This window comes from Gymnoscopelus braueri, assembly GCF_963280865.1.
Source record: "Gymnoscopelus braueri genome assembly, chromosome: 3".
Taxonomy (NCBI): Eukaryota; Metazoa; Chordata; class Actinopteri; order Myctophiformes; family Myctophidae; genus Gymnoscopelus; species Gymnoscopelus braueri.
The window spans coordinates 37,957,227-37,975,563 of NC_137612.1; the positions used below are offsets into that span (position 1 = coordinate 37,957,227).

The 18,337-nt window shown below is 43.4% G+C and overlaps 1 protein-coding gene across 2 annotated transcripts in view; it reads left to right on the top strand.

Moving 5' to 3' along the window:
* foxj3 (forkhead box J3) overlaps positions 1 to 18,337 on the top strand; it is an 85,354-nt gene that overhangs the window by 49,326 nt on the left and 17,691 nt on the right. For both annotated transcript variants that reach the window (XM_080423279.1, XM_080423280.1), the window contains exons 3-4: positions 9,492 to 9,566; positions 13,196 to 13,279. In XM_080423279.1, coding sequence (XP_080279405.1) covers positions 9,492 to 9,566; positions 13,196 to 13,279 — 159 coding nt within the window. The remainder of the gene's footprint in view (positions 1 to 9,491; positions 9,567 to 13,195; positions 13,280 to 18,337) is intronic.

Sequence of the window (18,337 nt, forward strand, 5' to 3'; positions counted from 1 at the left end):
GCCTGCTGCACGGTGTGTGACGCTGGACGTGCCATAAGGTCTAAAAGCAGCCTAAAAATACAACAGCCCACCTACCTGCGTCTTATCACTGCAGCTTCACTCCCAGTCTCTTTGGTTGTCTGCTTGGTCTCTCTGTGCTTACTCCATCCATCCTACAAGGGAGATGCTCCATGTATCGCTCAGTTTATCAGTATTTGTTTATAATTGCTTAGCCACTTAAGCCCTATTGAAAAAAATGCTTTTGAACATTATTGGCTAGAATGACATTCCCAAACATAAGGATAGGTTGAAAGGGGTTAAAGAATCGGGACTCATCGGCTGCATTAAAAAGAAATCAGATAATGACTGATTGACTGGCACCAGACCGATACATCGGTCAGGCTTTATATTACTTTTATGTTTAACCCCGATTTCCATTGAATAAACATGTCTTTTCACTTGAACTTTGAAGGAGAAGAGAGCCCACACTGCAGGGCTTATGGGTACACAAAACAGTCTTGTAAAGAGAAAGATTATCCTGGCCCTTGTTGCCACTTCAAATATCTATGATGAAGTGTCTGTAAAGACGAGAAGGAAACCAGACAAAGCAAACAACTGTGTGAGAAAAAGCATGACCTCTCATTGACCTGTGGCTAAGGGGTATGAATGACTGAGGCAAGACTATAGTAGTAGCATCATTGCACTGAAAGTGGCCACACTGCCCTGGGACTTGTCTAGTCGCAAATAAAGAAATGTAATAAAAAAATGTATATGAGACGGTGATAATAAAATTGGGTTAGTAATGGGCGAGGGGCAGTAGTTATGAGTTTCCAATAACTATCCCTATCGATTACTGATTTCCATGGTCTTGTTGTCAGATAACGATGCCAATATGTTTTGGTTTTATTGTCATAGGTTTTACCTACTGTATTATACTGTAACTGTGATGCATGGTGCTGATGTAAACAACACGCTTTACTAAAACACTACACTGTTTCTAACCCGGACCTCTGCAGTGGTGCTGATTTACCTCTATGCCTGCTTATTTTTGTTACTTATAAATTAAATGTTTGAAACTTCAACTTCGAATCTCATTTTTTCAATGCACTTTTTGACAAAATATTATAGTAATTGGTGGTCTAGGAGTGGACTCTCCAAAATTCGGGATCAGACTCAAAGATCAGGCTCTAAAAGTAATTGTTTTGTGATTGGACACTGAATCATGTCGACTGTCTCCTGAACTAACCTCGCCTTAGACTACGTCACAGACTTACCCTGGGACTTGGGTACTCTTTAATGGTGATTTAATTTGAAGTTGCGAGTTCTCCTGTTTGCAACGTTTGGCTGAAAGCGTCATTAAGCCTGATTTATACTTGGTTTCGCGCTGGTGTCCCTCACCGGAAATAGCAGATCTACAAGCTCGTATATCAGCTATTTCCGGTGCGTGGTACGCCGCGCAACCAAGTATGAATCGAGCATAAATCTTCTGTAAAGGACGTCCTGGTGATGTAACTGCTAGTTTCCATCCTGACACTTTTAACATGCTTCCTGTTGCACATACACACACACACACACACACACACACACACACACACACACACACACACACACACACACACACACACACACACACACACACACACACACACACACACACACACACACACACACACACACACACACACACACACACACACACACACACACACACAGAAGGCAACTAGAAAGGTGCGGCCAGTAAATCTACGTCAGGAGGCATTTCCTAATAATAATAACGATGTATGCAGTGAAATTACTACCTAGAGCCTTGAAACAGTAGTGCAGCATGTGATTACCAGTACATCGTCCCTACTGTCTTCCGCCTTCTCTCTCTCTCTCCTACACATTCACTGTCTACCCCTCTCCATCTTTCAAAGGGTTAGGGTTAGATTGCTGTCATTAAACCTACTCTGTAATGGAAGTCAAAGTCTTCACCAGTCAAAGGTTGTGATTTGAGATGTAAGTGTTGGGTTTTTGCTGGCCGGTGGCCAATAGTCAGTGGTGTAAAGTAACTAGTACATGTACTCAAGTGCTGTACTGAAGTATCATTGTACGGTATTTTTACTTTCTTCAGTATTTTTTCAGTACTTTTACTTCTGCCCCACTACATCTCAGAGGAAAATATTGTATTTTTACTCCACTATAACTATATATATTTTACCCATTTGAAAATAGCAGCTCTACAAGCTCATAATGCGTCGATATGCGACACAATGTGACCTTGTAGATTGACTATTTCTGAAAGATCTTTTATACATTTTGAACTTGTGAAATGGGACATTCTGGTGCTCGGGTGGCGCAGGGGTAAAGTATCTACCCACCACCGTGGAGGTTGTGGGTTCGAATGCACCATGGTGCGTCCGGCTTTGTCAAGCGTCTATACACAATTGGCCCGTGTTATTGGCTCGTGTTCGGGGGAGGTCAGTCATGGGTGAGGACTCCTACTGGCTGGGGCGGCACCTGTCAGCGGGGAGTGTTGGGCGGGAGGAGTAGGACGAAGGCTCTTCTACGTCCTCCCGGTGGGGGCTCCTTACTGGCAGGTGAGCCAGTAGGATACAACAGCAGTGACAACACACAGAAATATGAGTGGGAAGGAATCAATTGGCAAAACAACTAAATTGGGGAGAAAAAGTGGGTAAAAAATATTGTCTACATTCTGCACAATGAGTACTTACTTTTGGTACTTTTGTGTGTGTGTGTGTGTGTGTGTGTGTGTGTGTGTGTGTGTGTGTGAGAGAGAGATATTCTTTTGGCCTTTTCTGCCTTTATTTGATAGAATACAGTAGACCAGCTATCCGTTCTTGATGCTGATACCTTGTACTTTTACTCAAGTAAACTTTTAATACGGTACTTCTACTTGTAACAGAGAATGATCTACATTGCAGTATCGATACTTTTACTCAAGTAATACTTGCGAGTACTTCTCCCATCACTGCCAATAGTGGTTTTGCGAGTCCTTGACGAGAGGAAGTAAGCACTGTAGTATAATTGACATGATGTCAATGACAGAGAGCTCAGACAATCCACATGAGATGTGATGGAGAGAGAGAGAGAGACATCCCATTCTTGACATTTAATGTTAAAGTCAGTAGGGATGTCGACAATCAAATCACACAAAACATGTTGTTTTCAAATCTGTAAGAACCATCTGTTATTTCAAGACAGTGCTGTATCAGACTTTATACGTTTTGGTGCATGCGTTGGCGAACAGCACTCCGGTCCGGGGACCCTCAGGGGTCCTTGAGGGGCTTCTAGAGGGTCCCAAGGAAAATGTGTCAATCAGTTTAACCACTTTAACCCTATTTTATACTTTGGCTGTTCAAAAATAGCAGATCTACAAGCTCATATGTGTCGCATCGCATCAGTATGTGAACAATTTGGAAACATTTAGACAACACAAATCTTTTCTCCTGGGGGTCCCTGGCGCGAAATCTTGTCAGATTGGGGTCTGCGGCCAATATTATAAGCATCACTTTGGGTGTCCTTGACACGGAAAAGGTTGAGAACCTCTGCTCTAAAACTGTATAAAAGGGACTTGAGACATGACGGCTTCGGGCTGAGTTGTATGTGCTGCACGGACATTAAGACCTTCATGATCTGGGACTTTTGGTTATGTTATGTTTATGAATGTATATTTTGGTGTTCATCCAATGTGGGCTTGTGGCCGCGTGTTTTGCAAAAGAAACTGATCAACCTTGTAGTCACCAAGATCAGCCACACACACACACACACACACACACACACACACACACACACACACACACACACACACACACACACACACACACACACACACACACACACACACACACACACAGAGACAGGCAGGGGGGATTTAAAACCCACTTTGATCTCAAGGCTCCAAATCCAGGGGTGTTTAAGTTTCCTTTTGTTTGTAGTTGAATCTAAACACTTTTCAGAGCACTTCTAGGTCGTCTTAAGCTCCTCGTCATATGATGAATGTTTTAACTGAAGCCACAAACCAAGCGATAGCTCACCGTCTGGCTTTATGCTGAGTGGGAAGTTTGAGGGTAGCAGCTGTGTGCATGCACGTGCAGGTGCGTCTACGCGTGCGCGCGCATGTGTGAGTGTTGTACCGGGTCTTTTCACACCCACACTGTCACACTTGTCACTTCTTAAAAAACCCACATAACCAGCGTATTCCTGTCTCACCCACCCTAGCCACATACATGCATGCATGCATGTGCACTGCGTTTAGAAATGAAGTGCGACCGAGTGTGGGCATGAGAAGTGTGAGACTCGGCGTGTGTGGGTATCACACTCATCCGTTCCCAGCGTTCAAGCGGTCTCTGGGCGCACATGCTGTACATGCGCGACCTCTCACGGCGCGGGGCGCACTCCCCTGGGCGTCTCGGAGTGTGTGCAAGCCAGGAGGCCCCCCCCCCCCACCCGTGTGTGAGGAACAGTGGTCTGACACAGCCTGTCCCTTTAGCTCACTTCTGAACGTCTGACACGGAGAACACAGAGGTCAGCCTGACCTATTTTCCCCCCATGATGGCCGCCTCCGCGGTATGGTGGGGGTTAGATGAGGGGAGGGGGTGGAGGTGCTTTCGTCTCCATTGCTGTCCTGGCGCGTTAAATCACCACCGTTCGTTAGGGGAGACATTCTGGTGTGTGTGTGTGTAGGGTGTATAGATGCCCCCCCCAACACACACACACACACAGAGAGAGAAGCGCTCTGTCGGCGGTTGCAGGTAGATGCTGGGCAGCACTTGAGCCAGACCCCCTGCAGAGAGCTGTGTCTGACTCACTTTGTCTACCAGCGCTCACACTGGCCTCCCTGACCTCTACTACTTAACTTCACTTTCATCTTCCACGCTGGTTCGGCCTGCTGTCTGCTGGCTGTCGGTTCTCTGCCACTCCGGCACAGACCTGCATCCGTCTTTAGCTGTATACTGTTTAAATTTAAACTGCTGTTCGTGTCATGTATTAAATTAGTGTTTGGAAAAAAAATCTTAAAAACCCAATAAACACATTAAAGTAATACAATGCAGGTCCACAAATAACGATTTTTTTGCAGCCTCTGCTGGTCATTACCGTCACTGCAGGTCGTTCGTTTATTCCTGCGTTACCCAGAATTCCATTTGTTTTCACCGGAAGACGGAAGCGTTTCAAAAAGCGTTCTTTTAATTGTTTTATACTATCTGTGGATCGTTTCTCTTAGCCAGTGGAGCTTTAGTTACCGTGAGCTGTGTTTTCTTTTGCTGTTGTTTTTCGATCTTCAAATCCTACAAACAGCGTGAGATTCCTTTTTGTTATTAGCGCGGTAGTTCCTGGCCAAACAGGAAACCGGTGCATTTCCGTTTCCGTTTTCATTTTCCACGGGAATGACTACCCTAGCCACCGTTTCAATAGAAAATAGTTTATAAAAGGCTTTCGGGGGTGAAATTCATGGAGTGGGTGTTGTGAAACATTTGCCACTCACAAAAGATATACAATTTAACTTTAGTTTTGTTGAAAAAGTTACCTAGTATTACTTTAAATATATATGTATTACGTGGCAATAAAGCGACGCACATTTATTTCAAAACAAGGTTGAGTTAAAAGCATCAACCTGTGTGAATGAAGCATCACCAAATGAATAGTTTGATGTGAAATGCTCTCCGACGGATCGTTTATTCGTCACGCTCCCGGTGTGTAGGGAACTTTGGTTCTTAAACATTTGCGTGTTACGCTGAATCAGTGGCTCCCAAAAGCTGTGCTGTGAGACACGTCCAGGTGCTCCTTGGGATTTTGTGACGACCACGCGTTATTATTGCATTATATAGAACTATTCAAAAAGCTATGATGAATGATTACGCACACAAAGACACACACTCTCTACAGGAGGACCCTCCCCTCGCCCGCCCCTGCCCCCCCACTCTATAAGGAGGACGCTAAGGCCCCTCAAATGTGGTCACATCATGTTCTCCTCCAACATTTTGCCTCCAGTGTGGTTATTATAATGTACTTTTAATCGCCTCAGTTCACTCCACTCCGGTTCACCTCCTCTCGCATTAAATGACCCCCAGCCAGTGGCGTCCGTGCCGGCCCAGGCGGAGAGGAGAGAGTGTGCTTGATATAATGCAGCCCGTCATACGGGCACGGGGTCCTTGTCAGGAGAGGAGAGCAGCCAGGGAGAGTCCATTAAAAAGTAAACCTGCCTGCTTGACTGTATCAATGATTTAGGGCCACCAGAAGGCACGGTAATGCTTCTGTTCCTGTGGCACCGAAGCATGGGAATGCCACACACACACACACACACACACACACACACACACACACACACACACACACACACACACACACACACACACACACACACACACACACACACACACACACACACTTTCATCGAGTTGTAAAAGGTACATGGTTTTAAGTGCTAAAGGCCTGATTTGTACTTGGCTGAACCAGTGTAGTGCATCGAAAGTAGTTGATCTACAAGCTCACAACGCGTTGTCGTGTTTACAAGTAAGTACAAGAGATAAAAGTATAAATCAGGCATAAGGAGTGGTACTGTATGATGTTGCAAAGTCTGCATCACACGCTGGCTCCCACTGAGGCCTTTCCCTGCTGGAGGCATCTTTTAGTGTTTTAAAGTAGCATATAGCATACTAAACAAAGGGCCCTTCACAGCTGTTTTGTCACCATCCACTATGTATGATTGTATCGCTCTTGGGGGTCACATTGTTTTATTCAGTCACACTAATGTGTGTCTGTGTAGTGAGGCTTTTAGGCAGCAGTGGCATGCAGTCCATCCAAGAGTGGCTGACAGCACAAGGTTACAGTATTTCATGTGTAGTGGACGTGGTTGGTTGCTGACAGCGCAGTCCGTGCAGAAGGGGGGCCTGGACGTACGTACAGTAGTCTAGTCCAGTGGTTCTCAAACGTTTTCATGTCAAGGACCCCCAAAATGCTATGTATTTGGCCGCGGACCCCCATCTGAAAATATTTTGTTCCAGGGACCCCCAGAAGCAAAGATTTGAGTACAAATGTTTGCTTTAAAAAATAAATATATTCAAAGGTTTGCACAAATTTTCCCGATTTTTCAAAAATAGCAGATCTACAAGCTCATAGCACGGCACTCGGTGCCACGCTATGAGCTTTTACGTCTGCTATTTTTGAATGGCCAAAGTATAAAAGGTTAAAGTGGTTAAAATTATTGTGCTGCTTTAGTCATACATTTTGCTGGGGACCCCCTGGGGGTCCCCGGACCCCACTTTGAGAACCAATGGTCTAGTCCTGAGCCTGGTTCATAAGTTCTATCATGCAGTTGGGCCCCGAGCTCCACAGCCATGCTGTGAGCAAACTCAAAAATGTTCATGCTCGCCCGCACCTGTCTGACAAGTCTTGTGTGTAAATACTCCACCGCATGGGTTGGCTCTGTGTGGGAAAATAGTGTGTCCAAACCACTATGAGAGGAAACACTCCTGCAGAATAATCTTTTACACTTTTTTGCTCTGCAGTGTTCCAAAAAAGTTTTTGTTCTTATCGAGTATACTACGGCCTTAACACAAGGCTCATCACTTATTGAGTATACTACAGCCTTTAAGGCCTCTCACGTATTTTGTATACTACAGCCTTAACACTAGGCCTGTATTGAATATACTACGGCCTTAACACTAGGCCCGTTTATGATATTGAGTTACATTTGATAACGTCTGTGTTTGGAGGGGAAAAAAAGTACACTGCAACCTTAACACTAGGCCCATCACTTATTGGGTATACTACGGACTTAACACTAGGCACCTACAGTATTGAGTGTTGAGCCTAATTTATACCCTGTTGTGTGCTGAAAATACCTGATATACGAGCTCAAGCTCCCAATGTTGTATTGCGACAACACTGGCGCAAGTGGTATAAATCCGGCTTTAGTGACCTAACTACACATTTGTTCATTTTTTACCTTGAATCCTTTATTAACATGATCTCTGTAATTTCCACAGACTAAACTGTCTTTGAGATGTTACATAAAAGTACATTTAAATTAGACTGATTGTGATTATCATTAGTCTGAAAACCTGTGTGTGTTTAGTTGGCCAGTCTGGCAGTAAACGATGTGTGAGAACGTCTTTTGCTTTTGTGTCGGTACCCAAGCTAGGGATTTTGTGTTGTCTCTGATCCAATTAGACTGAGCCATTCCTCGGCTACACGGTAAAATCTGCAGTGTTACTTTAACTCTGATAGTGTAACATTTTTTATTTTACTGTATAGGGTAGGTCTTCACACACTCTTTCCTTCTGCCAGTTTGACTGTGGACCGCCCCTCCACCCCATTATATGCTTATAGGAGAATAGAGCTGGTCCACTTCTCGTGGATTGCATTGGCATTTCAGGGGGATTTCAACAGCAAGATTGACAGCATTACAACGAGGCTGTCATTATCGTCTCTCCTGAGGTATAATTGTCTATAGTAATGTACAAGCAGCTCCAATCTAATGTGCTCGGGGGTCTCTCTCTCTTTTTCGTTTTCTCTCTCTGCCTCTCTCTCGCACGCGTGCACGTGCACATGCACATGCACATGCACACACACACACACACACACACACACACACACACACACACACACACACACACACACACACACACACACACAAACACGCCTGCTCTCTCTCTCACGCACGCACACACACACACACACAGTACTTATCTCGCGTGCGTCCATTCAACTCATCTGAGAATCCCAAAGCTTTTTAGAGCGGCCATCTGTCAATACTACTCCACAAAGTGGAGAGGGGAAACGTGCAGTCAGTGGCTCCACTAAGCCTCGTTCTGGCCCGGCTCCAGCTGGTTCTGGGGGGGCGCTGGCTGTGACTGGCTAACCCAGGCCTTGAGCAGCACCACTCTGCAGGCATCATGGCTGTTTTCAGCCTCCTCCATCAGGCAGATGGTTAAAAACCTCCTCCCCTCTTCTCCAGTGGCGTGAAGTAGCTTGTAACACTGTAATGAGTTAACTTCCAAAATGATCTACATAATTTAGACCCCCCCCCCTCCCCCCCAGGACCCTAGTGCTGAAGCATTAATTAATATCAGTCTTTGCTATCAGCAGACATCCCAGTGTGGGATATTCCTTCTGGCTTATATTTTTTTGGCACCCGTGGAATTCGATATGTTCTGTCACTAGAATGCAGCTTGCTAGGCGTCAACAAAATGTATCGTTTCCTGCGTGGAGGCTTCATGCAGTCTGGTGCCCTGTGAAATCTGGACACGGTTGTTGGCCGCGTACCACGCAGGGGTCGGGCCGGCGAAGCCATCTGACCTTGGCAACAGGAGTTGTGAATAAATGTAAATGATAGACTGCTACATGCCCACAGGTTGCCCGCCTTTCTTGGTAGCGATTCCGCGGCTGCTGGCACCGATACTCTCTGTCCATCCAGTTACAACACACTTGTTCCCACATTGCAGGGTTTTTCTTTTCGATACATGTTTACTAACCTTGTCCTCTCTCTCTCTCTTTCTCTCCCCTCACAGAACTCAATACGGCACAATCTGTCATTGAACAAGTGTTTTCTCAAAGTGCCTCGTTCCAAAGATGACCCAGGGAAGGTAAGATGCATTATTTATTCATTCATCTGTCTATTTTTCTCTGAAACCACATAGATTCAGAGTGACGCTCGATTGAGTGGAATGAATCCCCTAGTATGCACAGTTTTTTGGATGTAGCAGCAGCTTATTGTTGCAAAACTTTGCATCTCGTGTTATCTGCTGTAGAAAAATGTTAGTTTTGAACGGCTGCCAGGGCCCTGACAGTCTGGAAATGCATGGCATGCTCATAATCTATTATGAACCTTCCGCCCCCTACAAAATAGCATGGCAAATGTAACTCCTCTCGGAGACCAAAGCAGTCCAGGAGATGTGGTGAAATGCCAATGGATGGTAGAGCAATGCTACAACAGATTCGCCGCAGCCCACTTGCTCTTGGGTGTTGTCGTCTAACGTGCTTCACTACGCTCTCTCTCTCACTCTCTCTTACCCCTTCCTATACGGATGTATAGACAGAGACCAACATGTTAAGGTGGGAGAGTTTGTGTCTAGGACCACCCAAATATTATTTCCCATCTTGTTTTACCTCAGAATCTCGAGGGACGTCCTCTGATGTATTCGGTCGTTTGTATATCTGGCGTCTACGAGCATATATTTAGTGTGATAAAGGGCTGCATAGGTCTAACCATATGTAGCCTAACCTAGATTCCATCCAGGCACTCGGAGAGTGTACTACACATGCTCGGGGAACTACACAAATAATTGTACACACTCCCACAGACAACACACACACACACACACACACACACACACATACAGAGGCATGAAGAGATACGCTCAGCTCTGTAGAGGATGGGGACTGAATGCTAATTTCATGTTTTGCTGTAATCCTCTGATATTGACACTCCTGGGACCTGCTCCACTAAATACAAAATAATCTATTGCTGTATGGATCCCATTCCAAATGCATGGCCAACATGCTCGCATCCTTAATGTTTAATTTGGAATTTTCCTCACTCCCTTCCCCCCCTGAAGACAACTTCAAAGAGGCGCTAGCCGCTCGTGATTCGTTGCATCAATATTGTAATGTGGCAGGGATATAAGAACTCCTGGTTGGATGAGATAGGAGAGGCATGTCACTCTCTCACACAATATCTCTCTCTCTCTCACTCTCTCTCTCTCTCTCTCTTTCTCTCTCTCTCTCTCTCTGAGATTGTGTAAGAGATGATGCTTGGTATGTACAGTACACATGTGTGCACGCATATCCTGTCTACCTTGGAGGTGGGAAAGCGAAGTCGAAGCGAAGTGTTTACTTCCATTACATATTTTTTTTTACATTTTATCTTACCTGGCCTCATGTCATGGACTTTAGCATCGATCTGCAGTGACTGATAACCAGTGTAATTACAAGGTTGAGACAGAACGTGGAACATATACGTTTTTATATACACCGATTATATACTGAAAAATTGTGCTATCATTTCCCTTCAGAGGTTGTTCTTTAACACATTGACCCTGGCATCACTATTTTGGGCATGTCATTATAGGCAAACATTATCGAAATGTTTCAAATGTCTTACAAAAATAGCAGATCTACAAGTTTGTGATGCATCACATCGCAACACGTTGTGAGCTTGTAGATCGGCTGTTTTCAAAACGCCAATGTATAAAAAAGAGCTTAAGTTGTTAACACATTCCCTGCCAGAGGGTTTTTTTTATTTTACTTCCCCCAGTGCCAGTGTTTAAATTTTTAATTTTTAGGAGCCGAGATACAGGATTTTAAAGTAATAAGTTAACCAAGGAGTGAATGGAGCTAGAAATCTTTGGATCGTGATATCTCTGGTTCTGTGTGGATAAATTGAAAAAAAAAAAGACCAAAAAAAAAAAAAAAAAAAAAACTTTTTTTTTTTTTTTTTTTGAAAAACGGTTATACTCGTGGATGGATTTTTTTGGCAGTAAACGGGTGTATTTTTCATCAACGGTTATACTCGTGATTGGCAGGCAAAGTGTTAACAATCGGCAGAGCTTTTGTTTTTCAATGCTGCACAGTGCTTACTGTAATTCCACTACAGTACCAGACGCCATAGACTCACTAGGCATTGCTACAGTATAATGCAGTATATTTGTGAATAATTTAACAACTCTTTATGTGGGTTTGTTTTTTTCTGGTAGTAAGTCTCTGGGGGGGACAAGCAGGGAAATGCAGAAACTCCCTTCCCAAGGGGTTGAACTTGGAAGAATCCTCTTTTAATTTTTTTCCTTTTTGCCTAATTAAAAGAAACGTCACCCTGCCTGGCTCTCTCTAACAGTCATCGGTTTGTGTCGCCTCCAGGAGCTCTAATTGAAACGGTTAACGGCTAAATATTAACACTGAGACACGCTCGGATCACACGTGCAAGTTTCTGCATCTCACCTTAATGGTGCCCTCATTCACGTCCTCCGTCCGGCGCTTGAAAACCTCTTGTCAGGAACGTGGGGGAAGCGTAATGAGGTTTTTCAGCATTTTAACTCTAGCCTCACATCGTTATGAAATGTCTCTTCATCTCCGCTTGATTGCGCTGTGAATAATTCCTCCCTCCAAGGAAAATGTTAATTGACCCCCAAGCCTTGAAAATATTAAAACATATCATTTTGCCCCCTGAAGAATATAGGCCAGCCCTGGGTTTTCTCTTTTTAATGATTGGAGCGGTTGTGAATGCAAGTGCACAGCACTGTGTTTCTTGAACCACATGAGGGAAACAAAGAAAGAACCAAACAAGAGTGGGCAACCCGTTATTGTATAGAATACAGTTCTTGAGAAATGGATTGCTGGATGGTCTCAGCTTTTTCCCAGAGAATTTTCTTTGGGAAATATCAATTATTCTCTCTGCTAAGGAAATAATTGTATAGGTCCTGATCTCACTTTCTCTTGACAATTGGAACTTTATCGGGGGTCGTATGAAATATTTAAAATAAAATTCTGAACTTGTAGGGCCTTAGGGTTCAAAATCTCATTTTTAACAACTGTAAGCTGTGTTGCTTTTGGCTTCGGGGGTTGGAGCACCATTGAAAAATAAATTAAATGGGGCCCGAATGCAGAGATAAATAATGCAGCCTGGGTGTGGAATTGCTTGCTGCAGCCCCAGAGCCAGCCCGAGCTATTCTCTCCTTGATTAGCCCAGCTCAGACCTGAGAAGAAAGCCAACACGGCAGGGCTATATAGCGCTGCCAAGCTGCTGGGTCTGCGGCAGAGGAGCCTTCACCCCTGGCTGCAACATACACACCTTGGGCTGAGGAAGTCCAGCTTCAGGAGAGGTTTAGCATTTCACAAACCACCATCACTAGCAGTTCACCTCAATGCCTGTGTACTGTACAAACTCACTCAGGAGCACCCTAGCCTCTCGTACTAACACACACATACAGTAAACACCCAACTCTCTACTCATAGCTTTGGGTTAAGAAGACAGACTGCAATCATTTTAGCAGAAGAGACCCGTGCGTTGGCAGTGCGCACATTATTAGCAAAAGCTTTTATGCAGTGATGCCAAAGAAAAGTCTGAAGCCTCCTCTGTCATGTCCTTCCAGTGGGGAAGTCCCTCAGTCCAATACTAACATCCCCGTGATACCAGGTCATTGCCTTTTTGTAGTGTGTCTCTGCAAGTGAATCTATCCTGTTGTGAACTGAGCTCACTGGTTCGCTCTCCTGTCTGCAGGGCTCCTACTGGGCCATTGACACCAACCCAAAGGAGGACTCCTTGCCCACTCGGCCGAAGAAGAGGCCACGATCCGGAGAGCGGGTGAGTCTGGGTAGAGAAGTCGGTAGAAACGATCCCTCCCATTATTATCTCTCATACGCTCTCCTGTTGTTGTTTTTTTGTGTCTTCTCTCTGCCATCGTACTCTGCTACCTTGGTACCTTGCCTCTTTCTTTCCCATCCTGTGCATTTCTGTTCTGTTTCAGCCTCACTTTATTTTCTTCTTTCGTTGTTTTCTCCACCCCCGCCCCCACCCCCACTTCTCATCTGCTCCTTCTCACATATACGTTGTTGTTGTCACATCTCGCATCATCTCTCCACCCTCCTCTTCCTACCTCGTGTTACAGGCCCCAGTAGGAGTTCATATCCAGACTTTATGTAACTGCCTCGCTCCATGTAGCTCTGCTTGCCGGTCATGAAGTGGGCTCCTTATTAATAAACTATGCCCGAGGCGGCCATTACATACGTTGCATTCCTCGCTCATTTTTTTTAACAAACATCAATTAATGGCGAGGCTGTGTGCGCTGGTTATTCTGAGCGGCAGAGCTTTTGCCTTTTAATTATGGATGAGTCTTGGTCCAGCATAACGTTGGTGAGCTGGAGCTCAGACTGACCTGGCCCTGGGGCATCCCACTGCTGCGGCCCCCACTACGCCCTCCTCCTCCCTGCATGGAGCTGACCACAGGCTACTGTTGGACACAGGACAGTTTTTAATGTGCTGGCTAGGCACGCACACACATGCACACGCACAGGCACACACACACACACACACACACACACACACACACACACACACACACACACACACACACACACACACACACACACACACACACACACACACACACACACACACACACACACACACAGTTGACAAACATGAAACGTCAATCTTTTTACACACACACAAACACATGCACACACACGCAAACAGTATACACCTATAATAATATATATAGATTTTTTTTTCATTGAATAGAACTATAATGACTATATTTATAAAGCACTTATCCAAACAAGTTTACAAAGTACTACTTTAAAAATAACTTCAACAGAATAAAAAGCACGATATATATATATATATATATATAAAGTGCAGTGATTAATAACATTTAGAATCAAATAATAAAATCTAAAGATTATGTAAAGGCCTTTGGATGAAAGTACATTTGTAGAAGTGATTTAAAAGAAGAAAGTGATTGATCAGCGAGAGCAGGTTGTTCCTAGGCCTGTCACAATTATTACATAATCGCCTGATCGCAATTATGAGATAATCGCAATTATTTTTGCATAATCGTCAGTATCGTTTACGTTCCTCTGTATGAATTCATCTGTTGAAGATGTTTGCATATTTAAAAAAAAAAACGTAAATAAATAGCAGGTCTAAGACAGGACACAACACGTATTTCCGCTATTTTATAAATGTATGAAACGCAATTAAATCGTTAATTGCAATTATTTGTATGACAATTGTCATCTAAAATGTCATGATCGTGACAGCCCTAGTCATTCCAGAGCTGAAGATTCCCAACAGCAAAGGCACGGTCACCCTTTGTCCTCAGCCTCGACTCAGGAACAACCAGCAGGTTCCTGTCTGAGGATCTCAGACTATGCACAGGCTCATAAGGGGTTAATTACTCAAAAATGTGAGATGTTGTGCCTACTGTATGTATTTGTTACAAACAGTTTTAGACCTAAAGTTTAACCTTGGAGTACTCCTTGGGGAAGTACATGTGTTATGTAGGGGGAAACATGGCGACCAATTGATAAGATAAATAATAATAATAGTTGTCAAATATGTTGTAAAACAGATATGCCAACCCCCTGTAATATAGAATATTATGATCAGTACCTAAGTAATGCAGCACTACTAAAGTCCAACAAAACCAGTATGGAGCAATCATCAGTGTGTGCATTCATCAAAAGATCATTTGTGACTCTAACAGATTTATTTTCTTCAGTTATATTATTGTCTTTCATAGCTGCCAGAAGTTTTAATGAGACTCTTTTCCAGAATTATTTTTTTATGAATGGTAATTGAGAAATGTGCCTGTAATTGTTACAAAATGGTTGGGTCAGGACCATGTTTCTTTCTTTCTTTCTTTCTTTTGACTGAACACAAGCAGTTTTAAAATATCCAGGTACAGATTCAGAAGATAGGCGGCTATTAAAAATGTGAACACATCTACAAATGTGGAGGGTATACCACCAACAAGGCAAGAGAATGGTTTCATGTGAGACCTCAATAATACATGACTTCACTAATAAGGATGGGCATAAACTGGCTTAACCATTTAACCTCTATTATACTTAGTTGACAGGGTCCCCCAGGGCTCTGTACTAGGTTCACTCCTTTTCCCCCGCCCAATAACAATTCTCTTTGGCGAAAATAGCTGATCTACAAGCTCACAATGCGTGACGCGTTGTACTTTAACTTTACTTTACTTGTTTATTTCCGGGACAGTGCACATTAATGAACGTTTCTATCAATACACATGATTGCATGTTAATATGCCGGATTTAGCTAGAATCGAATTTCCATCCGTAGTCCCACATACAAATACACCACAGTGACAACATGTCACAAATATAGAAAAACAACATACAACTGCCTGCAAATAAAAAATACTGTTGCTAATTTAAGCCTAACTAACAACCTAAATACTTACTGTATAGTCTAATACCTAGCCAATAGAAAATCTAAACCTTTTTGACACATCTAAAATGTATCAATGGTCACATGTTTGAGACATTTTTAACCATCGTTTTAGTTGTTTAAAAACTACACCCGTTGGGCCTTTCCCTTAGAGTGACAGGGAGGCTATTCTATCGTCCGCTTCCCTTGATGCTTATATGTGAGCTTATCAATCTGCTATTTTTGCCAAATTTTCACCCCCAGAATAGGGACACTAGGGTTCATGTGGTTAAAGTTGTAAATTAAGGGGAAGGTACATCAGAAGATGATATCAGAGCAGACATCATTCAACCTTGTCTGTAAACAAGCAGGAATACGCTGAAGCCAACGCCACAGACTATGGCACTTTAAAGGCAATGTTTGGCCATACAGATGTCGTGCATGCATTGGTTGTGTAGAAGCCACAACCAAGAAATTATTAATTTAGCCAAAAACAGTACTTTTGATTGCTTGTTACAAATAAATCTATTTTAGGCATTTTCATTTACAAAACGTATAATCAACAATGCTTTGGTTTAATAAACACCCATAATTCACCCACACAAAACCCACTTTATTATCGAGCGGGTAGCAGAAGATCATGATCAGTGTGGTGGTGCTATTCAAATGCTCCACTTGTTGCAAATAAGGTAACAGGCACTTAATGTTAGGCACTTTATCATTTTAGTTTATCAGTCGTGACAGCTGCCAGCATAGCGTAACGCTTTTGTTTAATAAACACCACTAACATGATGTAACGTTCATTTGCCCACACAGTTTCATGAATTTCTTAATAAAAAGAGATGATAGATAACATAAACACCACATACTGTTTTATGTCCATGAATTTGGTATTGTATGACCATGGCTTGGCTGGCACTGTAGAAAAAACATTAAAATGTCCTCACTTGAAGATTTAAGAGCCGGTCAACAGTGTTAAATCAAAATCTAGGGCTGTGTTTATTAGCATGAATTAGGTTAGAAAAATACTTGGTTCTTGTATCCTTAACTAACTTACAGTAAGAAGCTATTATGCTGAACCTGGTGTTATTCCACCTACATTACACCTACGTTCAATTCTAGGAACATTTTGTATTATAGGTGTGTGCGTTTATACTGTATACATACACATTTTATATATATATATATATATATATCCACCTACTTTACACCTACGTTCAATTCTAGGAATATATATATAGGTGTGTGCACGCACGCACGCACGCGCACACACTTTCACCTTCATCATTTCAACTCAACTTACGCAACGCATCAGCGACACACACAGGGCGTGACGGAGATGGGCCAGAAGCTCCTGTTCACGCGCTGGGCATGGCAACGCAGCCGCAGTCACCAGCGTGCCGCGGCCGATTCTTTCTTCAGTGTTGTAAGGAAAGAGACGTAGAGGTTGAAAGTACATTAATTTCATGCATATTGCATCCTAATGTGCTGCAGCGACGTCAAATCAGACCGCGTCTCGTCTGATGTGTAGCCTGACTCAAAAAGAATGCGCTAAAGTGAAGAGTGTGGAGCCTGTGTATTCTGTGTGATATACATGTGCAGCTTCCACACACCCCCAACACACAGAGACAGACACACACACACACACACACACACACACACACACACACACACACACACACACACACACACACACACACACAGGCACACACCTTTGTATTTCTATACTTGTGAGGACATCATCATTTTAGGATGGCACTTTATGAGTGCCATTTTTAAACATCTTCCCATTTTTAACCCTAAAGGCAAAAAGAGTAGATCTACTGGAGCTGGTACAGTAGATCTGCAATTTTTGGGTGCATGATACCAGCACACAACTAAGTATAAATTGGGCAGAACTCTTGCTCCAACCCCTAAACCTAACTTCTAAATGTCTAATCCTAACCATAACACCAACTTCTTCATCTTTTTCCTAATTTCAAGTTGAACTCTACAAATATTTTTTAACCATAAAACATCCATTTCTCTTGTCCTCACAATGTCTATATCTCTAATTCTACTGTACATGTGGGGACATTTGCACCTCACAAGTATAGCAACACACACACACACACACACACACACACACACACACACACACACACACACACACACACACACACACACACACACACTCCATCACCAGCCTTCTCCCCAGACGCCGTCTGCCTACGAGGCATTCCATTAAGAGTCTCAGACATTGAAATTGAGAGTTTGTGAAATCTCATTTATGTTTATCATGAATTAAAAAATGGTATTGTTGGCAGCCAATCCTCTTACAGTAAGCAGTTTTGGGAGACAGGCATGGCGGAGTTATCTCCCTCGACCGTGCACCCGCGCTGCGAGGAAGAGAGGATGTGTGTACTTGTGTGTGTGTGGGGGGGGAGGAGGGGGTGGGTACACACTTCAAATGTGACCTAAATAAAG